The following is a 26,480-nucleotide window of genomic DNA, read 5'->3' as shown; positions in this document are numbered from 1 at the left end:
TCAGAAGCATAGATTCCCAGTAACATTCCACTAACAAATGAACTGAGGAAGTGTATTTTGTATCGAAAATAAAAGCCAGAACAAGGGGTAGACTATTCCTGGTATTGTCGTTAACTGCAATGTTGGACAAAGTAATTCAGTCTTAAATGAGTCCCTCATGATCTCTGCAGAGGTGAGATTTTAATAGTTCCCTTGTTTTACAGTTGGAGATCAAAGAGTTAATGCTTGGACAATTTCAGTAATTATCCTGTGTGCAGCCTGCAGTTTTAGTGGGAAAAATTCATTACTTCCCTGGTTCTGTTCAAAGTCAGTTAAACAAAATATAAATTTAGAAAAAGTTCTGAATGTATGAGAGAGGGAGGAAAAAACCCATTCTCTTCTGGTGTTAAATCAAACTTAAATGGTTCATAGGCTTGAAAAATTGTTTTGTTGTAATTTCTTTTGTCCCCTAAAGTAATTTTTGTTTTGTTTTGTGTTGATAGATGACTCCTAAATCAAAAAGGAAAAGCATCCACAGTAGGATGCTCCGGCCAGTGTCCAGAGCTTTCGGTAAGTGAGAATTCCTTAAAACCATTTTGTTTCTTTGCTTGCCTGAGGTGGTTCTAGATGGTTCTTGATTGAATAGCACAGGTGATTCTCCCTCCCTCTGGGTTGCATTTGTGGCCCACACTGGCTGCTTTGGTTTGGGACTCTGCTAATGTGTTTGATAGTAAATAATTTCTCACAGTGTTCTCTCTGCTCACAGAGATGTTGTGGCTAGAGTTCCCTGAATGTGCTTATAATTATTTGCCACCAAAAAGAAGAATGGCATTGTCTTCTGTTTTAAATATCATGTTAAATCTAATTAGAAAGTTTTGATTTCTCTTAGAAATGGAATTTGATCTAGATAAAGCACTGGAAGAAGTACCTATCCATATAGAAGACCCACCATTTCCTTCCAGCAGGCCAGACAAACGAACTTCTGGATTCATTTCAGAGCTGCCATCAGAAGAAGGAAGGAAACTGGAACACTTTACAAAATTAAGGCCCAAAAGGAATAAAAAGCAGCAGCCCAGCCAAGCAGCAGTGAGTCTACATTAAAATATTGCTGGCAATGTCGTGTGTTGATTGCTTTTTGCCATGAGGCAGGTCTTGCAGTGTAATGAGAACAATGGTTGAAAGTATAAAAGCCATAAGCAACTACTTAATTTTTCTTCTGGTATTCATGTCTTTCAGTGTGCTATCCCTATTACAAGCTTTTTGTCTTGTTTGACACAGCCTAAATCCAGGATATGTTTTATCCTTTTTTATTTTGCTTTTGGTTTTTTTTTCATGGAGACAGTTTCTGGAGGTGGTTGGAGCTTTCACAGGAAATGCACAAAATATCATGAGACTTTTCAATTATATTGCAAGGGTTTGTTAAGTCTTAATCCTTTTTTCTGCCTGCATTAAGATGTGGTAACTTGGCATGAATTCTTCTTTCTGTCAGCTCTCAGAGGAGCTGCTCTGTGACACCCAGCTTCCCACAGCTCCTAAACTGAAGATGGTGTTTGGGCCAGCAAATCTGCATAGTCACAGATTTGCTCTTCATGCTGGAGCATGCCTTAGAAAGGCAAAACAGAAGAGCACTGTCTGTTCACGAAAGGCATTGGTGTGAACTCAATATACGTGCGTGGAGTTCCCACAGCTCCATTTCCATGGCACACGGAGTCAGTAAAGATCTATTTCTGTGATGGTGTGTCCTCGGGGTATGTGAGGACAGATCTGGAGGAGTTACAGAGTTATCTCACAGCAACAGGGCACAGGTGGTATGATAAGTAACCCCATCAAGGGGCAGCCGTTGCCTCTCTGTGTTAGGCTGCCTCATAATAAATGCCTGTGGCCTCTTCTGCTTGCTGAGGATTTCCAATTGAGAGGATCCTTGAAAATTTCCCTAACGCTGGGAGAGATTGTATCAGGCAGTGGAGTGTTTTTTGTACCTCTTGGAAAGGGAGAAACATTCAAGCAAAGGGAATATTCAAGCCAGCTTTCCATTCCCTTGTGCTTCGCTGGGAAGGTTAGAGGTAGCAGAAGAATGGATTTGTCTCCATGTAGTGAAAACACATCTGTGTTTACTCTCCCAGTTCCACTGCTGCAGAACGCACATGTTTTCCCAGCTGCTTCCAAGCTCAGCGCATCCTGTGCCATCAGCACGGGGAGGTGCAAGTAGTGGGGGTGTGGGAGGGGCAAGTGCTTCACTACCAGGCATGGAATTAGCATAAAGTATCTTCTTCAACAGCAACAAAAATGTTACTCCTTGTAAAGAAGTCTTACTTCTCATGATAGTGCAGTTTTGTGGGACTGCTCATCCATATTGAATTAATTAGGAAATTGGGAGTTTATTTAGTTGCAGAAATTGAAAGGAGCTTTTTTTTTAGTTAAACTCATATGTCCCTGACTTGTTTTTATCAACCACTTAGTTCCTTAGTAGTTCTGCCCTCAAAATTAGTCCAAACAAAATTTTGAAAGACTTAAGATGTTTGTTTTGATGCTTCTGAAAAGCAAATGAAACAGCCAGGTTTTGGAGGTCAGAGTCATGAGTGGACTGTGACATTCCTTACAGAGTTGATTTGCTGCCCGTTTTGCCACTTCAAGTATACAGAAAGTAGTGCTTTCAAGTGCAGGGAAAGCACTTGAAATGTGAGAGGCAAAATCTTGACCTTTTCTGCCACTTAAAGCAGCCCTGTTGGGTTGTTTGCTGTTCCCATTATTTGTATTTAGTAATTCAAAGGGTCTCAGATGATCATAGCTGTACTTCTCTGGTTTTGCTGGAAAACAGATTTGTTCTTTGGAAGCTGAAAAATGTAAAAAAATAAAAGGAGAAAATGGAGACAAAAGAGAAACTTTTGAGTTGGGTGGGTGGGCAGAAGAAAGATTTGTAGTTTTGTCAGCATTTCTACTGGAACGAATGTTTAGAGAGGGGGGAAAATGAGAGGGAAAAAAAGAAAAACTCAAAGCCATCCAGTCTCAAGTAGCTTTAACTTTGAAGCAAAATGATAAAACAGTTGTTTATAATTTAGATTTTTGTGAGATCTTAACCTCATGAGTTCTTCCTTCATGTATGAAGATTTAGTACAGCAAAGTAGGTGAATCTCTAAGGTATGAAAGAGATTGTGATTCATCTTATTTATTTCTGCTTCAAAGCCATTTTTTTCTTTAACAAAGAAACATGCTTGCTTTTAAACTTCAGCTTTGAAAAGAGATAAAAAGGACAAATGAAGATTTAATACTTTTTTTTTAAGAGTCAGTAGTGTAAAACACAAAATAAACCAGAGCTCAGTCTTACAGTTAATGTTGGTACTAAAAGGTGTTACAATAAACAGCTATAAGAATATCCAGTACCTTGAGGAATTTATTAGACCCTCAACATTTCTGTACATCTTTAGTTATTTTTAAGGAACTTGCTGCTGTTTCAGATGCAAATTATTTTCTCTTCATGAGGTAGATCCTCTCATTTGCTGTAGATCATTGGATCCTGGAATTAGTTCCCCTTGAGGAGATCCTCTTGCTTTTGATACTTCCATGTTTATCCCTACTGCCTGGAGGACTACAGCATCAATATGCAGGGTTTCTCATGTCTGTTAAAATGCATCATTTGCTTTTATTTTGTGTTGGTTGAGGCGCCAGTGATAACGGGTTTGTCACTGAGACCAGCCCAGATGAAGGCATGTGCACTCCTGCCTAGTGTGAGATGTTCCAGCTAAGCAAGCTCGCTACGGAACATACCAAAGTTGGAAATCTGATAAATCGTTGTGCTAATTTAGAATAGGACTGTTCTTCACAGAAAATCTGTTGCCGGTTTGACTGGCAACAAAGCAGTCATTACCAGGTGGGCTCCTTTCAGATCAGTATTAGATTGCCACAGCAGGTATCAAGAAAATATTAACTGGTATCTTTGATAACAAAAATAACAGCGTTCAGGAATGGAAAGTTAAAAGTTGCATGGCTCATATGAAGCCCACTTTCCTGACTTAATGAGACTGGGTTCAGCTTTTTTAAGTATTGAAGCATAGAAAGTTTGTATTCCACATCAGAAGAGAAGCTGGGATTACTCTTGAGTTATAGTGGCAACTAGGAGATTCCTTGATTTGAATAGTTTCAAATTACAAACCCTGTTATTTTGTGTCCTGGCCCCTAGCACTACCAAGAATACAAATGGGTTGGGTCTTGGGAAGTCCTCTGTAGTCATCTAAAAGGTTTCCATGTGGCATTTGAATTAAAGGAAGTCTCTTTACTGGTAATAGAGCTTTCCCACATCAAAGCCAGGTACAGGAGCTAGACCACATGAGAAATCCTCCCAGGAGACTGCTTGTTTCATCTTCAGGATGCTGCAGAGTCTCCAGCTAATCTTCACAGGGCCTTTGTGGTTGGCAGGTGTTTCAAAGCCAGCCTGGTTTATATGCCTGAGGTCACCCATATTCAAAAATCAAAGATGGGGAGCAAGTTTGTGTTTTCAGACATTGAGCAAAAGTCTGTGTTTGGTTCCTAAAATGGAGCACCTGATTCTGTATTTAGAGTCTCTGCTTTTAGAAGTGCTAGACTGTATGAATTATAAAAGGCTCTGTTAGCCTGCTGGAGCTCTGTTTCTAAATATCGAAGTCCAAAATCCAGAACATAGGTTTTTCTCCAAATAGGGAAACGACTGGCTGTTGAAAATACTTTCTCTTCAGGTCACCACCTGATCAGGATTTATTTTTTCTGTGTCTTGTTGCTTGTCTGACTGACTTCTATTCTCTCAAGCCCAAGGCATTTGATTCCTGGCCTCATGCATTGCAGCATCCAGTTTGTCACTGGTGTTTTGGGTTATTTTGCATTTGATGTAATGCATCAGCTGGCCTGACTAGAGGGGGAATTCCAGTGGTGATTCTGTTGTCTGCACTGAGTTCTGGTTGGCACACATAATTTTATAATGCCTTAACTCTTAATTATTATCACTGGAGCAAACATGCTTAGATTATTATATAACAGAGAGAGTTTTTAATTCTGTCAGGTGTCTGCTGGAATACCACCAGAAGGGGATCAGAATGGCCTCATGGGGAGAGTGGATGAAGGTGTGGATGAATTTTTCACTAAAAAAGTGACAAAAATGGATTCAAAGTAAGTTCAAAAATTTTTAGAAGTTATTTTTATAAAAAGTCCATCTTTAAAAAAAAAATGGGCAAGCAGCACTTCCAATCTGTGTTTGACTCCTGTTCCCAATATCCAGGGTTGCTGTTGTCAGCATGTAGATGTTCTTGAATTCATGCATGTTTGTGCACGTGCACACACAGAGTATTTCCATAACTAAATGAGAAAGCAAAGGTGATTTCCTGGCAACTTGCAATGACCCTTTCTTTGTTTTCCATTAAGGAAAACAGTACATGTGGCTGGCAGATAGCTGTGCCAGGAAAAGCTTATGTTCTAAAGTCACTCTGAGTTATAGATATCTATAGTGACGTGTGAAGCCATGTGTGATGTACTATGTGGAGGCATGAAATTATGGTAGCTGTGAATAATGTCCTAAGCAGGTTAAGCTCAGGGTGCTCACTGGCTTGCATTCTGCTGTGCTTCCCTTGGGTGCCTGCCAGCTGCTCATTTCAGATGTCCCTGTGAACTTGCACCATCCCTGTTTGCCCATCCCTGGCCATGCTGTTTGCTGGGGATCTTTATTTGGGACACCAGTGGCTCTCTTTCCCATTTGGATGCTTTTATGTGAATGTCCTCAGCTTTGCCCTTAAGTGCGAATACTCTGCTCAGAAGATGCCTCTCGAAAATCTTAGTGGCAGGTGGGCTCTTTAGGGGTTGGTTTTGGGGCTTGGTTTTTTTTGTTTGTTTTATGTTTGTTTGTTTGTTTGTTTGAAGATGAGCTTCTGCACTATAAAAGTGACCTCTGTATTCCTTACTGGGAGAAAGTGGCTGTGCCAGCTAGTTCTTATTTCAAGCAGGGCCCTTAAGGAACAAGATCTCCCAAAAGCTATGTTAAACACGTGCCTAGGTCAGTTCTTCTTTTACTAAGAGGGAGGTGCAAACCACAGACAGTGCATTCTGGAAACAGAGCAGAGTGAAATTGTATGTTGTGGTGGGTTGACCCTGTGCCCACCGTAGCTGCTCTATCACTCCCCTCCTGCTGGACAGAGGAGAGAAAATATTAATAATGAGAGGCTTTTGGGTTGAGATATAAGGGCAGGGAGAGATGTCTTGCTAGTTACCGTCATGGGCAAAACAGACTCAACCTAGGGGAAAATAAATTTAATCTATTAGCAATCAAATCAGACTATGATAATGAGAAATAAGCCAAATCTTAAAAATACCTCTCCCCACCACTCCCTCTTTCCACGGCTCAACTTCACTCCTAATTTTCTCTCCCCTCTCCTCCCCAGTGGCACAGGGGACACAGATAGGTGGCTGCTATCAGTTCATCACACATTCTCTGCTGCTTCTTCCTCTTCAGCAGGAGGACTCCTTACACAGAAGCCACTCCTGTACATGCCCTGCTACCAAAACCCGGTCATGCAAACCCAATATCTGTGTGCATAGACGGCTTGGTTAGAGCTGTCTGCTGTTACAAACAGCTGGATGCCCAGTGCAGATGAAGCACCTGCACAAAGCAGCGCAGGAATCCTCAAGATATGATCAATGCTAGTTGTCCTGTTTTTAATATAGAGACACCAGGTAATGATTTGGCCTAGGGCAATATATGGGTCATATAAAAGATTAGCTTTGCCTGGAAGAAGTCATTTGATACTCTTTTAAAAAGGGAGGAGGGGAGTGGAGAAAAGTTTGAAATATCTGTGTCTTTTTTAGGAGACCATCAACTAAAAGTTCAGACAGCAGCGAGCACAGTGAAGCAGGTGATGAGAAGAAGAAAAGGGACTCGAGGAAGAGTGGTTTCCTTAACTTAATCAAATCAAGAGGCTCCAAATCCGAACGCCCCCAGACTGTGTCGGTGACTGAGGAGCCCTCCTCACCCAAGGTTGCTGCAAAAAGCCCAGCTTTAGACACAAGCAAGAAGGATGCAAAGCCTGCAGAGCAGAACGGTGGCACAGAGCGATCCGAGGAGTTAAAGACGCCAGACTCACTGGAGGAGGTGCAGACAGAGGATGTGGCAAAAGCTGAGAGGGGTGACAGCAAGGGAAGCCCCCAGGGAGGCCGGAGGTACGGTGTGCAAGTGATGGGCAGTGGACTTCTCGCAGAAATGAAAGCCAAGCAGGAGAAGAGAGCAGCCTCTGCTCAAAAGGTGAAGGCAATTTGATTTCTTTTGAGTTGTTAAAAAAAAGAGCAAAACTGTGTGTCTTCAGGAGAGGTGGTTTGGGACTGCAAGGGTTGGTGGCTGGGGCTTGACACATCAGTCCTGCTTTCCAACAGGGATTGTGGTGTTCCTGCAAGAAGACTGCTCTCTGCTGTGGTGGTTGAACACAAACAGCCTGGCGAAGGCACAGGCAGCACATGTAGAGCAGGAGTTGAACCTTAACCCTGCGCTTTCTCTCCCCTTGGGGAGGGAGTGACACCTGCCCTTGCACCTGGTGTCAGACCATCACAAACGCACAAGAGGACATATAATTGTTTGCACATATCACAGAATAACTTGGGGCCAACTAGTAAGCCCAGCTCAGTATCTCCACACTATATGATATGTGGCTTGTTCACAGTGCATACTGGAATTGCTTCAGAAAAGGTAAAACTAGGACAGGCTTCTTACTGTGTGCCCCTTGCACACAAATACTTCAGGTATGTGGCAGAGTTAACTACAGTGGTGGCTGGCTGTACTCTTTCAGAAAATGATGTAGACAGATGGAGAGGTCTGCTGTATATTGAATTATATGTTCCATGCAGAGAAGTAAATCTGGCTATCAGTCACTCTTTACAATATTTGGCATATACTTTTCTTGTTGCACATTTTGATTTTTATGTCCTTTTGTACCTCACCTAATTATTTTTATGTCTTTGATTTATGTATTTCAAATACTAACAATGAAAAAAACAACTTGTTAAAAATTATTTCCAATTGTCTGTCCAGATTCCCTTTGCTCTCTGTGATTTTCTCTTCTGTGAAGTGGTGATCCTGGGCAGGAACTCTGCTTCACTCTGCAAATGTACAGAGTGGAATATCCTTGTGTTCCTCCAAAGCATTTTGTGCTGGCCTATTTTGCCTGATGCCCATTTGCCATTGGTCTTCCCTGTTATTATCCTCTGCTTCCTGCCAGCTGCCATTGGCATATTTCACAAGTACCAAAGAATCGGCCTTTTTTCACTTCTCTCCTTCTCTTCCATCTGCAGGTCACTCAGATGTTCTTCATTTGCCATCACTGTCCCCTGTCATTTAAAAGGTGTTACCTAACAACAAAGCTCATCTCGTGCTTTGTTGTGTTTTCCTTCCTTTGACACGTGCAGAGTTGTCTTGCTGTGGCCAAACAAGGCACCCAAAGTCCATTTTTACCTTTCTTTATAGCCTTACAGTGCTTGCCATGATGTGTGAGCTGTTCCTGCAAACAGCAGAGTCTTGTCACAAGCAGATTCGAATTAATGTGGTTGTCTATGGATCATTAAAGGGATCCTCAGTGCAGAAATTATTTTTCTAAAGAATGACCGATTCCTTCCTTTCTCATTGCTATGAAGTAATGCCCAAGAATAGTCTCATTGACTTCTAAGGCACCAAGTTTTCAAATAAAATGCCATTTGATTTTAAATAATAGTATTATGCCCTGCCTGTAACTTATAAAATACCAAGATTATATGAATTTTTACAAGTGCATAATTGTGTACACTTAGTGCTCTTTGGGTTCTTAACACTTGTTGTCTACAGTCAAATCTGAGTCAAGTGAGTCAAATCTGAAAGGACATGACTGAGGTAAAATATTAGCACATGTAATTTTTTTATAAGTGGGGAAAGTAAAAGTCCTCTTCAATTGGTGAGCTTTCATAACATTAATTGGAAACTTGTAATTTCATCCTTCAGAAGTAAAAGTTGTTGTTACCTATTCCAAGATTTTGGGGTGGTTTTTTTACCATACTTAACCTATTTACTGGCTAGAAAGGTTAGTCCTCTTATTTCAGGTTTAAATTACAAGAAAATAATGTTATCAATCTTATTTTTTGTACAATTTTTAATATTTATGGAATGCAAAACGATGTCTTTATACATATACATATAAAAGAGCGATGATAAAACTGAACTGAAATAGGAATCTGTACACAGCAGAGTACTGAGTTATCTATCCTTAATGTTTCTCAGAGGACAGAAATTTGAACTGCTGTTCAAAAGCATTTTTCACATACTTCATCCATCACAATATCAAATAATTTAGGTTTGCACTTTTGTTCATGATACTCATGAAGGTGGAAATCATACAGTATCCTGACACCTGAGCTGCAGAAGACAGCATCCCACTGCTATGTTGTTTAGGATGGTTATGGTATCAAGTTCTGTAACATCTTCAAATTTATCAGAATTTCAGTATGATAGAAAATTGTATTTTCCTGTAAGGTGCAGATGGCTGCTTATATTCTAAGCTATTTTACATGAAAACAAAGCCAGAAGGAATTTACTATCTCATTCATACCCTACCACGGTCTTGTTACAGATAAAAGTGATGAGCAGGTGCAGAGTAGATGGAAAGATGGTAAATGCATTTTTGTTTTCTTGTGCTTAGAATATGATCTGGGAATTGGCATTAATGGTAGAATCAAGTATTTGGAGATCAGTGTTGCTCAGGGCATACATAAAGAGATCCTTTAGCTCCATCTAGTGTTACACACTGGATTTTTAAATACCTGAGCAAGGCCCATGAGGAAACCATCATTCATCTGTTTATTCCCTCTCAGTGTCACCCAACTCTGCAGTGTTTCCCAACCTTGCACAAATTCCTATTAAAAATAAAGCCTGGGCATTATTTTTCTACATGATTAATTCACCTGCATTGATCTGACTTCTCAGGGTAAATTTTTGCTACCAGTGTTTAGTGTTGTCTGGGGACCATAAGCTGTTGGTAATGTGTGTACAGTAGGTAGCCAAACATGCTCTCATCCTAATTGCATTTTTAAGTACTATACTAATAGTTACCAGCTTTAGTACCACTATTAGTTACCACTATTAGTTACTAAAGTACCACTTTATTAGTTACCACTAATAGTTACCAGTGGCTTTTCTGCTTGTCTTGGTACATGGACATATTTCCCCAGTTGTCCCATAACTAGAGAGGGAGGAAGGAACTACAGTGAAATTAGTTTCATACAGTCATGCAGCTCTCCTAAGTCATTTACTGTAGTTAAGTGTTACACATCTTTCTTCAGTATTTGCATAAGAAAATAAGTTTCTCAGTTAAAGTTCAAGAAAATTTACATTCCATGAAAAGATTGTTGCAAAAAAAGGTGGTTTTTCCAAGGTACAGAAGAAAAATTCAGCAGAAGGAGAGTGGTATTCCCTTAAAATATATAGCCAAGACAGTCTTATAGAAAAACGTGTAACTTTAGGAGGTGAACAGGTGAGAATTTAGCCAAAATATCAGTGTCAGTCAAGAAATGGGAACAAAAACTGAATTTCTGCCCAGTGGCACAAAGCCCTAATGTTTCTGTCTTTGGAAGTGACTTTGTTTCCTCCGTATGGACACCGTAGCTAAATATTCTGGCCTACAAGTCACAGCATTTCTAGAGTTCATCTGTCCAGAAGACTTCATTGTATCAGGGTAGTTTTACAGCACAGGAAGCTTAATGATTATTCTAATAGCACTCTTCTTAATGCAGTGTGCCATTCTAAGTGTTCACCTGTTCTTAGAGGAGAGGTTGGGAGATAGCATCACCCAGCCAGGTCTTACACAGGCATAGCGAGCACTCAGCATCTCCATTCTCTCTGTTGTATTGAAGAAAGGCTTTGTTTTAGGAGCTGTGAAATTACATGATCAAAGTGGAGGTATCAGTAAATCTGTAAGGCCTGTCTACTGTATCACTCCCCAAAATCATCTCCTCTTGAAATGCATGGGAAAGGCACACAGCCAGCATGGATATTTAGAGATTGTTTCTTGATGCTCGTATTGGAAATACTGATTTCACTCTAAATACATCATTTTTTCTGTAGTAGGCATGTACTTCTGCTACTTGGAACCATTTTCTTCCTTCCTGTGTTTCCTGTTGTGCCGTTTTAAACTATATGCTATATTTAGCAGTCTTCCAGGTCATAACCCCCAACAGGCAGTGATCATGTTTGTACACTGTGTGGCACATGAGATTTCTAAATGCTATGGGAGGGACAGTCAGAGTTGGTGTTGGAGCAGTAGCAGTGACCTGAACACATCAGTGTTACTTATGCATGGGTATATAACCAAATGCAGTGCTCACAAGAACAAATCATCTGCTTTAAGTCATTTGCCACACTGACTGTCTTGAAATAGCAAATAAAGATCAAGATTGAAGCTGCCTGGCTGCAGAAGTTTATCCCTACTTCTATAGTTATAAAAAAAATCTCACTTCTATCCCTAGTCTTATCTTTATAAGGCTTTCTTTCTTAGTGTATACTGCACATAATTCTATGTGCTTTTTTTGAATCCTCTCATTTGTCCTTCTGCCTAAGCTTTGGTAGCAGATAAGGCAGTAAAAGGAGGCTGGTTCTCTTACAAGTGCTGCATATCTAAACTTCTCCTGATGAATACACAGGTTTCAACCTCACTTAGCTATGACATGACAAAAGCCTCTAGAGTTTGGGGTTTTTCTTGAGACCAAGATGTTAGGAAACCTATTATTTACAATAGAAGAGAGGCAAAATATCGGCACATAAACCAGAAGTCCCTTTTCTTTTGAGGTGCTGAGCACCCAGCAGTGCTGGTGATGAGTAGCTTTAAAAACTTTTCAGAAAATATGGTCTGTAGGTTTTTAGGGGAATCCTGTAAATATGTGAGCACTGCTACTTCTGTAGTAACAGTTTTATCTAAAATAAGAAGTTATTCTTCTGTGTAGAAGAGCATAAGATCAATTCAGCAGTCATATTCAAGATCCAGGTCTTCAGAAAAAGGTTTCCATTTTAAATAAGAAGTTTTTAGATGCAGAGCTATGCCAGGAGACCTGTTACATAGGAAGCAGTGTGTCATTGCATCTCTGATAGGCATGTGGCAGTGTTAGGTGCAAATCAGGGTAGTTTCCTTCCAACTTAGCTCTCCAAAATCTGAAACAAGGAGAGAGAGTGCACCATTTCTTGTTATCACTGATTTCTCTGCTTCGTAGCTTCCAAATTAGAGGGTTTTTCTTAAAAGGACCACTGAGTTGTATTAATTGCAGATATGTTACTAATCTGAGAGCTTTTCTCACTCTTTCAGAAACTTGGGAATGACACAACTCCCAGAGAGTCTTTTGACACAACAATGAGCTCAGAACGACTGGATGGAAGTGGTACAGGTACAGTATAAGTTTCCTGGTATAAAAACCTCCTAGAAAACACAAAATGCCTGATGTCCAGAATCTCACTTCCCTCTTCAGACTGAATGTCTGCAATTGGTTAAGCAAAGTAGTTTACACTATGTGAAGAGCATTAGAAACAAGCTCCCTTTTTGTGCTGTGGATGGCACTTCTCATGAAGTCAGCTCTAGGGCTGAGTTTATGGCTCACTTGTTTACTCTTGTTGCACAGGAGGGACAGTACTTGGTGCAGGTGGCTGGGGCGCCTTTGGGAGGAGGCTGGCTTTTAATGGGAGCAGCAAAGCTGAAGCTCAACCGAAGAGCCAGCAGAAATGCCTGTGCACAAAGAAGTGGAAGTGCTCAATATATCTGAGGATGGAAATACGACCAGTTTTCAAGCTTTAGGTCTGCTCATACTAACTTGAGTAGTGCTGATTTTCAGCTGACTGTTGTGCTGTCGGTCTGTCAGCAGTCCAGACTCATTGTCAATGGCAGCTGGCTCTTCCCAGGATTTAACCAGTCTGATTGAAGCCAGGGCTGTCTGCAAAGCTGTGGAGGCCCCTGGACATTGCTCATGTGCACAAAGCTGCTCTCCATTGTGTACAAAATGGTGTTCAGCCTTGCAGTGCTTACAGCACCAATTCCCTCTGTACCTCATCTTTCCATGCCCTTGTCAAGCCACGGTCCTGGGCCCTGACATGGCACACTGGAGCCGCCCGAGGACCAGGTTGACAGACTGGTTTGCATGTATACTTGGGGACTGGCCAGTGAAGGTTTCAAAAGGGATTCAGCTCTGGTGGTTTGTGTTTACTACATGAAAGGAGTGGTCTGAACTAGGAAATCCAGGTCTGATTTCTTAGCAGTGGTGATATCCTGCAAGCCTGGCACACAAGATTGCAAAAACATACAGAAATAAGGCTGGAAAAACCAGCTGAAATCAAAATCCAAATGTGGCCATCTTGATTGAGCACTTCAAATACCAATTTTGAAGTTTTATGTCTTTCTAAAGCTTTTTTAAAAAAGGGTATTCAAAGCATGCCATAATCTATAAGTCAGTGCTTTTAAGGCTGCTTGTTTTTTGAGGAGGACCTTGTGAACTGTATGTGTCCCCTGAAGACAGCATACTGAATTCAGAGGAGCAAGGATAGCCTGCACTTTGGGCATCAGAGTAACTGGGGATGTCTGACCTCAACTTGCCTCTGGTCGTTTTTTCTGTATATGATATATTTCACCCCCACCACACTGCACTGTGCTTCCCTCTTCCTTTTGGCCTCCAGCTGTTAATTGTTTCCTTACCAGTCTTGCTTGAGAGCTCCCCAAGGCTCCTTTTCATTGTTGCAGCTACAGTTAGTCTTTGGCTTGGGCTAATTTATTTTAAATTATTGTGTTCTAATAATATTAGAAGGCCTGAGGTCAGGAAGAAAAGAAAGAAAGTTAATGGAAAATTGATGAATATTGTTGCAGAAGAACTAAGCTAGTGGTTCTGAAGGAGAATAATTTTTGGGGGTTTTATTCCTTGCTTTGTGTCTGGATGTTGCCTGCTTCTTTTGTATGCACACACGCACACACAGGTGCAGGTGGTGTCCCGCTGTTTCACTTGCAGCAAGAAAATATTTCACATGCGCAGACACAAACTCTCCCTGTCACGCACTCACGCTCATCTCTCTGCACCATACAGCAGTCTGCTTTGCCAGAGTTTAACTCCAGCTGGGCTGGAAAACAGCTACCTAGGCTGGAAAAACATACTGGCTTGCAACAAACTGTATAAACACTCTCCCTCCCTTCCTCTCACTGCCATTCAAATGTCTGTGCTCAGCACTTCCATGTTCAGCAGGCTTTCTGAATGGGAATAGCTGGTAGGTAGGTCAAGTCAGCATCTGTGAGCACACACTTGGTTTTGCCAAGTACCAAGGCTACCAGTCTGCATTTAAGTTAGTCTGAAATTCTCTTCTGAGATTAAAGATGTGAAAACTGTTGAAAATCCCAGGCTAAGAAACAAGAATTATAATTGAAACTGCTGGATATAAGCCTTCTACCTCCTGAAGGCTGCAGAGTAGGAAAGTAGAGTAGGCTTTTTGCTTGTTAGCAACCTGGAGTCCAGCAGGCTTGCTAGCAGCTTGCACAGCTAGATGGGACTGACTTACTGCTTGCAAGTCACTATAAATTGATCTCTAAATACTTTGGTCTTTGTTTGGGATAAACAACATGTTGGTAAACTTACTAATGTGTGGAAACTGTAAGCCATGTACAGTTTTATTTGGCAAATCAAAATACTGTATACAGAATACTTTGATCAGGGCTGAGTTTCAAAATCTCTTCTAGAGCTTGCTAAAAGCAACAAATAAAAAGATGTAGCCTGCTGGTCACACACTTGGGATTTATTTTCTGGGCCAGGATTTCTCTGTTGATCTTGGAAACCTGACCTTTTGTCTGTAGAGACACAAAACAGTCAAGAGCAGCTTTTTCCACTGATCCATCACTGTTTTCTCAGCAGGTGGGCTGTGCCATCTGCTTCTAGAAATATGAAGGAGGAATAAGGTCCAGCTAGCCATCATCTCAAATATATTAAAAAAGGGGACACGCAATTGCTGTCTTGGGCAATTGAATAACAAATCTTAGCACATGTCAAAATTAGCAGGTTTAGATGCTTTGCTTTAGATGCTTTGTGATTTTGAATAAAACATTGGGGATCCTCTTACACATAGCAGTGCATGTCTTAGCTTGTGGTGGTATTTTCCACACCACTATAGCTGTGCATGGACCCTTCTGTGCTGCAGCAGACTTAATTTTATGTGTCTGTTTATTTCAGTGCCTAAACAACAGCAGACCCTTCCAGAGAGTCGGTTTGCATCAAATAAAGGCGACTCCATCTCAACATCATCAGAAAAAAATTCAAAAGCTGAACCAAAGGCAGAAGCTGGTGCAAAGGCAAGAAGTTCTTCCAATACACCAACAAGTCCAAAGCCCCCATTGCAGTCAACAAAGCCCAGCCTGGCAGGACGACCCACAGTGCCACAGAAACCACGCTCTGCCTCTCGTACTGGTGAGAAGCTCTTCTGGGCAGTTGTTATCCCCAGCTCTGGGTGCTGTTCGTGTGGGCTGTGGTGGAGACAGCCATTGCCACATCTTGAAGAGAAGTTAAAAGGAGAGGGACAGCTTCTTCATTGCCTTGCTCTTGACTCACATCCTTCTTTTCCACTTCTTTGTGCCCTAATTCAAATAAACTTATTAAAATGGTTTATTCTGTGATCCTCAAGAGTAAAGTGTGAGAAGCAGAAGTGGCATTGGCAGAGCTGTTTTGAGTTAGTCTGCTATCGCAGAACAGGTGAGCACAGAAAGTTACTTCAGCATCAAAGCCCTATTGTAGTAGCACTGACAAAAATAAATGTGTTTTCTCTAAAAACCTGGCTCTATATACTAAAATCCTTGGGGTTTTGTGGCAGGCTGCTTTTAGCCCCTCAAGCAAGTGCCTGTTTCTTAATAACTTGTACAAACCAGCTGTCTCTTAGTTTTTCCTTGTTTAGCCTTTGTTTATTTCCTTTTTGCTTTTGACTGAAAATAATTGTAACTGGGCTTTTATAACCCCGCAAGGCTGCCTTCTGCCCAGATATTATCTTAAGGTTTCCAATAGTGGGAAATGTTTCAGCACATCTCCCATGCATTTGTCTGTTTAATAGGCCAGTGTCGCAACCTCTTCTTCCCAAAGTACAGCCACTGCAACTGAGGAAAATTAAAAGCCAGTTACAGACTTCTCAAGTATCTACAGCAAATATAGCTCATTAACTGCCAAGGAGTGAAAAATATGAGCATGGCCATCTGTAAGAGCCTGCAGCCCTCTTGACTTTTCCCATAATCACTGTTGACCTTAGAATGATGTAATTTCTGATAAGGATGAGGAGTCAAAGGGATGTTACGGCCTCTTCCCTGCCCTTGATATGAAACCTGAGCCTTCCTTAGTCTCTGCACTCCAGCGGGCAGAATGTTGTTAACATACAAAATCACCTTCAGATTTTAGGTAGATTTACATTTATTTTATTGATCATTTTAGAAACAGTCATCAAAATGAGGGATGTCGAGTAAGATGCTCATGAAGATGAATGCAACAGGGAGGGCATGGATTATTTAGTGGTGCTTAGTCTGTAAAATAGGCAGTCAGGAAGAGCTGAGCTGTCTGTTTCTGCCAGCTCCTATTTCCTGCAGAGAGAGCATACTGTGGATTTACCACCAGGGAGTAATTAATACTTACCCCTAATAAGCCAGTGCTTTGGTCAATAGTAAAAGCAGCACAGCTCTGTGGCAGTCTAGCTTCTGTTCTAGTACTTGTAGTAACCCACTGCCTAAGGATGCCCAGGCAACGTGATGAAGAAAACCAAGTAATCATCCTTTCTGTGTTCTTGCTCTCACTGTTGTTTCCAGCACTGTGGCCACACAAATAGTAGCAAATTTTTTGCTAAGTAATCTGGGTGCAAAGGAGCACAGCTCAGATGTCCACAAATTGTCAAAGACTGAAAGTCTAAATCTAGCTCTGTTTGCCAGTCACTGTGCTCCTCCTTGTGTTGATATTGAGCAAGTGGCCTCACGGGCATATCAAATGCATGGAGAAGGTCCAAGAATTATTGTATCTGTTCATACCAAATTGCATTTGGGAAGCACATCACTTTCCTGTGCTGAAAGTGAAACAGTTGACTCTTTGTGGTCTCTCCTTAGGAGACATAAATTTTGATTAATTTCTAGTATGCAACTGAATTAACTCTTTTTACAAATACGTAATACAGATAATGCTCGGACTTCCTTTTGTTCTTCTGTCAATGCTAACCTGTCTTCCTAGTTCCTGTTATGTACTCATGCCACTGTTTACTTCTTGAAAAGCAAACTTAAAAGCAGTTTAATACTCCACTGTGTCTGTGCTTCCCTACTGTCCAAATGAGGCCTGTGGAGTGTAAGACTGAAAAGGTCTTCCTGTAAGGACTGTAAAGATGGTAGTCAACTTGCCTTACAAATCCAGCCTTTTAGAGAAACAAGATATCCAGATGGTTTTAAGCTATGGATTTAAGTTTAAGTTTCAGATTTTCTTACAGTCTGGAAGATGGAAGTATTTTTTTTTTCTTTTTAGCAACTCTTTATGGATGCCTGTGTGTTATGCTCTGGGAAGTTATTCCCAGATTATTCCCAGAAGTTATTCTCTGTAGTTATGGAACTACAGAGTTCTGTAACTCTTTTTATGTAATTTTTTTCCCTGGTTCACTTTTAGACCTTATCATTGTGAAACAGGACATCTAAATTGATGAGTTGATTATGTTTCAGAGCAACAAAAATATAACTAGAACACACATTTCCAGAAATCCATCCAATTTTTTTTGCAGCTGTTCTTTACAAATTGCTACTTATATCTTGCAGGTAAATCACTACATTTGCAGCACACATTTCTATTTGCACTACAATAGCAGCACTACAATAGCAGCACACACACATGAAAAATGCTGAAATTGAGATCTTCTGTTTGACTGCTCAAAGTCTTTCGCCCGGACTGAGGTCCATACAATTTCTTCTCTTGTTGTAATGTAAATTCCTGAATCCTTCTTTTTCTGACACAGGTTCTGGCTGCTTTTTGTTTGTGTGTTGTGTTGAGGTTTGGTCCATCATAAACAACTGTTTCTGTGAGCTTTAGAGTAGATACAATTTTTCCTTCTCACCCTTTTGTTTGTGGTGCTCCACAGAGGATGCTCCAGAGTCTCCCTCCGGCCCCAGTTCCCCAAAAGTTGCCCTGCTTCCACCAGTGCTGAAGAAAGTTCCTTCTGATAAAGAAAAGGATGGTCAGAGCAGCCCCTCAGTCAGATCATTTTCTCAAGAAGGTAGGAGTATTTGTGTAACCTGGTGTCTTCTAGTGAAATTTGATGTGTCAATGTCTCCTGATTTGTTTTCACCTGGAAGGGAAGAGGGTTATGCACTGGAAGGTGCAAAAAGCAAGAAAAATTTATCTGGTCATCTATTCAGCATCTTGTCCACCTATCTTTGATCAAATCAAATAAACAATTAATCCATGGGTATTAATAAAGTAACTGAACAATTAAGGGATTCATGTGTACATTTATGGTTGGTTTGGTATGAGCTAAGATGTTCAGACCAATAATGTGAAATTTCACCCAGTAATGTGAAATTTCACCCAGTAATGTGAAATGCAGCTCTGTGGTTCAGCATGTTTCCAGGGGAGCAGCCATAACTTTGTTCCTTGCAGCCAGCCCACTGCTCTCTTTGTTTTCCTTTCTGTTGGTGTCTGCACGTAACTGAGTTCACCTCCCCAGCTTTGGGCAATGAGTCTCTGTGTGCCTGGGCAAGGCTTGGTACCTGCTATCTTTTATACACAACACTAGACTGCTCTCTTCTCTTTGCTGATTTTCATGTGTGCACTGGATTTCTACTTTTGCTGACGCATTTTCGTGCCCTGAGTTGATTCTTAGAAGAGCTCAAGCTTTCTCTGACAGCATAGGGTATTTGGAGAAATAGTCACAGGAATGTTGCTCACCATGGTGTTAGCTGGCACAAGTGATGATGTTTGAAATCTGGGAGTGAGATGTCTTCCTTCCTGGGTCTCTCCTCAAGAAAGACATTTAAGGTGACTCCCATCACTTAAGCTGTGAAACAAAGGGGTGCCCTTTCACACTCTGACAGCAGATTTTCACAGCAGAAAATGGGAAAAAACGAGTTGAGGTAGCTACATAATGCTGGGTTGTGAAGACTGAGAAGTTGTGCTGCCTGCAGAGCCCACTGTCATCATTCAGATGATCCAGATTGCCAAAAGCAACAGAAGTCAGGCACTGTGGTTTCTTACTCCTTGCTCCCTCAAGCCTCTCCAGTCAAACACAGAATTTTCTATTTGGCTCTACATGGCACTATATCACTACATGGCACTTTATCAATAATAGTTTAGACTTGCCAGGTCCTTAAGGAGCTGCTGGGCTTTGCGTGAAGCTGTTTGGGAAAGAGTAATTTCTGTTTATTTTATTTTTGTTCCTTTTCATGTTTTCTTTTTTATTCATTACTTACTTCCTCACTTAGCCATTCCTCTGTCCTTGCTTTCTGCCTCTCTTCAGGCTAGCATGTTCAATTTATTTCTGCAACTGGTAAATCACTGCAAATCTGTCCAAGTTAGTAACAAAATTAAATCTCCTGTGAAATAAAGCTACAAATGAGATGATACTTGATTATAAAATTGCTTTATGATGATTTTAACTGTACTTCATGGGACAATCTGAAAATACATGTCTTTGCACTGTGCGGCTGTGAGATCGGGCTGCAGTTAACAACACCTCAAGAAATCTGGACTACATTTAAACAAGCAACTGGCATACTGATTACTGCTCTCTGAAAAATTGATTAAATGGGTTGGATAAGTGAAAAATTTCATATTACCTTCTGTATGTGGGCCTACAGAACAGCTTAGGAGTATAAACAAATCCTTTTCCTTGCTAGAGCAAACAGGAGATTGTCAAAAAAGAGATGCAGCTCTTGACTGTGCCCAGCCATCTGGCAGCGTGAGAACCACTCCGGGGCAGTATTCTACCAGTGCAGAAGAGGAAGCTAATGTGCTTGGGCAGAGGATGGCACAGCCAACTTCTGGTTAGATGTTTTCATTTTTCATCAAGGTGGTGCTTGATAACTGGCACTAACAATTGTTAAGAAATGGTAATAGCAAAGAAACTACAGAAGGGTGTGGGTTTGTCATCTGTCATTATGAGAAAGGTAAAAATCTCATGGGGTTCTAATCATATTTCTGCCCTCATGGGATTTACATGGCATGAAAAAATTCACAGATAAAACATGTTTTGTGCATTTTTCCTTTGTGTCAACTCCAGTGACCAGTCCCATCTAGCACATGCAGCCCCTCTGCAGAAGAGCACTCGCTACTGTGACTGCTCAGTGCAGCAACACTGGCATGCTGCAGGTAGACTGGCTGCTGCTTGTTGTGCTTACACACCTGTCATTTCTAAGATCATGCACTTTAGTGTTTCAGAAAACATTTCAGCTTTAATGTTAGTGCCAGTTTCAGTGCATCACTCACAAAAGCATTTGAGAACTGGGTAAATCGGATTATTTGTTGTTACTTTGATTTTCAGTTGCAAAAGCAAAGAAAAATACCACCTAAAGAACCCAAGCGCAGCATTGTTAGTCAAAGGAGCAGCTTTGACTCACAGCGAGCTCATTCAGTAGGCTACAAAAATATTCATTTCTTTTATGTGCTTTTAAAATATGAAAGCTCCTGTTCTCAAATGGTACATGTTTATATGTTTCTTTACCTCTTAAATGGTTGGTTTGAACAGTTGTTCAAAATTACTTTTTTTTCCTACTGTATTTTAATTGTGTATTTGAACATCTTATGCAATTCCATTTACCCACAGTTTTTCTGTTTATAAGACATCACATAACCCTTCCTCATCCCAAAATTTATCCTTTTTGTATTATGGAATCAAACTTAGTCTGTCCAAACTGGGAATCTCCCCTCCCCATCATAATCAAATTATTATATTTTAGTTCATTCTGAGATACCTCTCTGACAAAGTAAGTTTTGCAAGCTGAGGTCCTGCCATAGACTGCTGCAGGTCACCTGTGTTGTACGGTTTCATCAAGGAGAGGGTAAGCTTTTCTGGCAGAAGCCTGCTTGCATTATGTGGACTTAAATGCTGATATATCTTTCAGTCATTTATGAGACAAACTACTTGCTTATATTTATCAGGCCATAAACTATAAAATAGCTGCTGCAGGATGTGTTTTGGGTTTTGTTTGAAGTCAGTGAAGGCCAGACAAAGGCCAGGTAATTATTAGGAGGTACTGGTATCAAGGATGACTCAAAAAATTTCTAGGCACCTATTTCTTTGAAAAGCAGTGGTGTTTTGGAAGGTAGAAATGCCTGAATATCTTTTACAGGATAATCCTCTCTAATTCTGTGAAATGGCTTTAAACACTTTTCTCAAACCTGTAATGCCAGGATAAGAGTGCAGTGTGTGTGTAGCTGCTGGCCCTTATTTCCTCACATATTTCAGCTAGCATAAGTGAGAAAACAGGTATTTTGGATTCAGGAGAACTATTTGGCTGCCTTGGGATCCCTCTCTGTGCTTCCCACATTCCTGGCAGTCCATGACACAGCCTGCCACACTTAGAAATGGCCGCAGAGATGGTCAGTGGCAGGTTGCTGCTGTGGCTGGAGCTGCATGCTGGAGACAGGGCAGGCTGTTCCTTGCAGTGGTGAGGCTACAGGTGAGTGGTACATGGGGAAGGAGAAGTGGTGCTTCATGGCCACAGCAGCTCCTGGTGCCTTGTCAAGAGAGGTATTCACCAAAGTGGTCAGGAACAAGGATCAGTGTCAACCAAAGACGACCATCCCTACCCAAAATGGTGGAGCAAAGAAGGTCTTGTAAAGACAACATTCAATTTTGTCGAGTGAAGTGACTTGCAGCAAGGTCACATTTAAGGGCCACTGTGTGTTTGAAGTTTCACTTCGCAGTGCAAGCATGAGATTTGTAATGCTGTCAGTCCTTGGGTAAGATCACCCTGGTTGATGTGTATAACCATCTTGTTACCATAGCAGTTGTAGGCCACTGATTAGGTCAGGAATCTCAAAAAGGTTTTGCAACCTTCTTTTCCAGTTTATTTTGAAGCTTGTAGTTTTGGAGAAAGCCCTGGCTTTAGAGAGATTTCAGAGTGCTGGGTGAACAAAATGTGTACTGTTTGCATTTAGATTGTGGGAAGTGAATATGGCCTCCTGCTTTCCCCATTGCCAGGCATGGCAAGGTGCAGAGCCATGGGTGTCCTTTTTATCAAGGGACAGGGAGGACATTGGGACCTGGAAGTGTAGTGGGGCAGGGAGAAGAAGTTTGGGTAACTTGGGTGCTGAGGTGAATGTCTGTCCTGTTCAAAGCTGCCGAGTCAAAAAGGAGAACACAGATGTGTCCTGCTAGGGAGACAGACCTGCCTGAGATGTGCTTCACTGGTCAGAGGGGTGCCCAGCAGGCACCTCCATCAGCCTGAGCAGTCAGGAGTGCACTGTCTGAGATCCATCCCAGCTGGAAAAAAAAAAGTGTTTTGGTTTGGAAGTGGTGTGATGTGAGGAAAATCTCCAGGCAATTTCTAACTGTAATGTTTATCCATGTCACAGTGAAATACTAAGTGTCATGTTTCAAGTTTGCCTGCTTGCCAACCAACCAGTGGAATAAAGCTTGCTCAAACTCTCTCTTCTCACCTTTTTCTGGTGTGAAGAATTAATGGACTTATGCTACTCCTCCTGGTGCAAATTAATTCAGTGGTATCAGGAGCAGCTCCCATATGCATTAATGACTTTCTTTATTGTTATTTTTTCTTCTTACTTTATCTTCTGCAATCATTAGTAAGTCCTGTTTCTGTTTTATGCAGCTGCAAAAAGAAGTCCTGGGCAGCAGTCTCATGAGTTCCAGGAGCTGAAGCAGAGGTCCTTAAGTAAAGACGGCCATCAAGGAAGCAAGTCCAGTGACTCTGGAGAAGAAGCAGATAAAGATTTTATTTTTATTTAGCAATCAGTCCAAGTGCTTTGTAGTGCAAGAGCTTTTTATAACAATCAGGGTTCAGCAATCAACAGCCCTTCTAGTCAGCTACTATTTCACCACAGGTACATTTCCATGCAGAAAACCTGATCTTCCAATCATGACTTACAGTACACCTGGCATTGATTCGGTCCTTAATTTCTGGTGTGTACAGTGCAAGGCATTCCTTTCCATGCCTTTGCCTAAAGCCAGCTATTCTTTCATGTATTCTACTTGAATTTCTCTGAAGCAGCTACAAGGAGTGCCCTGCATTAGGGCATTTAGAAAGCAAAGCAAATTAACTGGACACTGTCTTACACTAATAACACTGTACAGCAGGTAATGTGTTGTACTGCTGAATGTAAATGTGTCAGATCTGCACGTGACTTACCTATAAATATATTCTTGCGGTATGCAATTGCACATTGTAATTATATTAAAAGAGCACACTAATAAAATAATTTGTATAGATTATATATATTAAATGCTTGGGTATGGTTTTTACATTCTCCCATAGGGAGCTTCTTTCTTCCTGTTCTCCTACTGTACATGAAGTTCCAACGCTTACATTTGTGTACCGTCAGAAAGCACAACAGAGAAGAATTTGGATTACGTATAACCATGCTATGCTTCCACATTCGTATATTAATGTATATAGTTGATTGGAATGAGGGCAATTGAAGTTTTATTAATATTGGTGTTTTCTGGAGGCCTTCCTTGGTTCTGTCTGCATATTAGCTTCATTTCAATGTGTAATTCTATGAGAAACATAGTTTGACATCTGTAAAAACATTTCAGCTTTTGAGGGAGGGGATGCAAATTTCATGGCTACCCACTTACATTACAGGTTGAAGGGATTTTATTCATATGTATATTTGTAACAATAAAAAAAAAAGATTTTACAACTGAAATACTAGTCTTCGTTTTTACAGCAGTGTTTGTGGTCTGATGGTCTCTGATCTTTAAATGCTGGCATTGGGTCACATAGGAAAAGTGTGCAGTTAAGACAAAACCTATGTAATTTTTCTGCTTCTAGTAAAGTGCCTGTTCCAGCTGAAAGGGACACATACATATCATAAAACTGCTGAAGGAAGATCTCTTCACTATTCTCCCCGATGTGAATCTTCAGCAAAGAAACCTTTGTATGAGCCAGAAACACCTACTAATTTAAACTCTCCATTTTGATTCAACTGGACAGAATAAAATTGGATTGGTAACTCTCTCCCAAGAACATTTTCTGTAGACCTTTTCTGGTTTTTTGACTAGACAAAAGAGCTCAGATTCCTGCCTCTCTGATCACCTTCTGTCTGATCCCACTGCACATGAAACGAAATCCTGCGAAAGACAAAAGAAAGATTCAGAAACGCTCCAGAAAGGAGATATGATCAAATGAAATGCAACTGAAAAAAAACCCAAAAAAACCAGAAAATTGGGACATTTAGTGACTACCAGAAAAAGGTCCAGGATTACATGAGGTGCTGTGAAAAGGACCAAATAAGGCCAAAACGAACCTGACAGATGTTGGAAAAGCAGGAGAAAAAATCAAGGAGGAAGACACAACTTTGAGGGGAAGATATCAGAGACATGGCATGGAAACTGAAAAAAAAAAAAATCTTCCCCAAAGTGAAAGCCATCAAAAGGCATGGGATGCCATCAAGTGCAGGAACATGCGCCAAAGATTGCCCAGTTGGTTCTCATTGAAATCGCAAGATTCCGTTTCCCTTCCCGAAAGGAAATTTCATTTAGTGATTACTGTTTTTTTTTCAGTATCCATGCCATGTCTCCTATATCTTCCCCTCAAAGTTGTGTCTTCCTCCTTGATTTTTTCTCCTGCTTTTCCAGCATCTATCAGGTTAGTTTTGGCACGCTTTGGCCCTTTGCACTGCACCGCATGTAATCCTGGACCTTTTTCTGGTAGTCACTAAATGTCCCAGTTTTCTGGTTTTTGGGTTTGTTTTTTTTTTTTTTTCAGTTGCATTTCATTTGATTCTGTCTCCTTTCCAGGGTGTTTTAGAAGCCATTTTTTTTTCTGGTTCCCGAGATTCCGTTTCCCTTCCCGAAAGGAAATGAAATTTCCTTTCGGGAAGGGAAACGGAATCTTGCGATTTCAATGGGGACCAATTGGGCTATCTTTGGTGCATGTCCCTGCACTTGATGGCATCCCATGCCTTTTGATGGCTTCACTTAGGCAATGAAATTTTTTTCTTTTTTGGTTTTTTTTTTCAGTATCCATGCCTTATCTCTCACATCCTCCCATCAAAGTTGTATGTTTCTTCTTGATTTTTTCTCCTGATTTTGCCCCCTCTGTGAGCTTAGTTTTGCCATGTTTTGGCCCTTTGCACTGCACAGCATGTAAACCTTGTCCATTTTCTTGTAGTCAACAAATCTCCCAATTTTTTTTTTCCCTTCAATTGCATTTCCTTTGATAGTCTCTCCATTCCAGAGCATTTGTAAGTCCTTCTTTGCTGTTTCCAGGATTTCAATGGCAATCAATTTTCGCAAGCTTTGGTCCATATCCTTTCAGTTGATGGCATCCCATGCCTTTTGATTGCTTTCACTTCAGTGACAATTTTTTTTTTCCAGTATCCATGCCTTCTCTCTGATATCTTCCCCTCAAAGTTGTGTCTTCCTCCTTGATTTTTCTCCTGATGTTGCAAGATCTGTGAGCTTAGTTTTGGCATGTTTTGGTCCTTTGCACTACACCTCATTTCCTCCCAGACCATTTTCTGGGAGGCATTCAATGTCCCAATTTTCCGGGATTTTTGCAGTTTTTTTCAGTTACATTTCATTTGATCCTATCTCCTTTGCAGAGGTTTTGGAAGCCTTTCTTTTCTGGTTCGCAAGATTCCGTTTCTCCTCCCGAAAGGAAATGAAATTTCCTTTCTTGTGAACCAGAAAAGAAAGGCTTACAAACACTCTGGAAAGGTAATAGGATCAAATGAAATGCATCTGAACAAAAACAAAAACAAACAAAAAAAACCCAGAAAATTGGGACATTTAGTGACTATCAGAAAAAGTTCCAGTATTAGATGCAGTGCATTGCAAAGGACCAAAGCGTGCCAAAGGTGACCTCACAGATGTTGCAAAAGCAGGAGAAAACAACAAGGAGGAAGACACAACTTTGAGGGGAAGATATGAGAGACATGGCATGGATATTGAAAAAAAAAAAAACCTTTGCCAAAGTAAAAGCCATCAAAAGGCATGGGATGCCATCAAGTGCAGGGACATGCACGAAAGTTTGCCCAATTGGTAACCATTGAAATCGCAAGATTCCGTTTCCCTTCCTGAAAGGAAATTTCATTTCCTTAAACGGAAACTTGCGAAACAGAAAAGAAAGGCTTACAAACACTTTGGAAAGGACATAGAACCAAATAAAATGCAACTGAAAAAAAACCCAAAAAAACCCCAGAAAATTGGGACATTTAGTGACTACACGAAAAAGGTCCAGTATTAGATGCGGTGCAGTGCAAAGGACCAAAACATGCCAAAACTAACCTCGCAGATGTTGCAAAAGCAGGGGAAAAAAATCAATGAGAAAGACACAACTTTCAGG

The 26,480-nt window shown here is 40.8% G+C and overlaps 1 protein-coding gene across 6 annotated transcripts in view; it reads left to right on the top strand.

The window, feature by feature from the left end:
* CARMIL1 (capping protein regulator and myosin 1 linker 1) overlaps window positions 1-23,840 on the top strand; it is a 190,269-nt gene extending 166,429 nt beyond the window's left edge. For 3 of the 6 annotated variants that reach the window (XM_038129660.1, XM_038129661.1, XM_038129659.1), the window contains 9 exons: window positions 483-549; window positions 869-1,065; window positions 5,009-5,115; window positions 6,802-7,234; window positions 12,300-12,378; window positions 15,187-15,420; window positions 18,095-18,229; window positions 19,848-19,994; window positions 22,782-23,840. In XM_038129660.1, the coding sequence (XP_037985588.1) occupies window positions 483-549; window positions 869-1,065; window positions 5,009-5,115; window positions 6,802-7,234; window positions 12,300-12,378; window positions 15,187-15,420; window positions 18,095-18,229; window positions 19,848-19,994; window positions 22,782-22,918 (1,536 nt within the window). In that variant the 3' untranslated portion in view covers window positions 22,919-23,840. The remainder of the gene's footprint in view (window positions 1-482; window positions 550-868; window positions 1,066-5,008; window positions 5,116-6,801; window positions 7,235-12,299; window positions 12,379-15,186; window positions 15,421-18,094; window positions 18,230-19,847; window positions 19,995-22,781) is intronic. The other 3 variants (XM_038129662.1, XM_038129663.1, XM_038129664.1) reach the window with 3 other exon arrangements.
* Window positions 23,841-26,480: the final 2,640 nt, after the last annotated feature.

This window comes from Motacilla alba, chromosome 2 (assembly GCF_015832195.1).
Source record: "Motacilla alba alba isolate MOTALB_02 chromosome 2, Motacilla_alba_V1.0_pri, whole genome shotgun sequence".
Taxonomy (NCBI): Eukaryota; Metazoa; Chordata; class Aves; order Passeriformes; family Motacillidae; genus Motacilla; species Motacilla alba.
The sequence above is the reverse complement of the archived record's forward strand: the minus strand, read 5'-3'. Positions and strand labels throughout refer to the sequence as shown.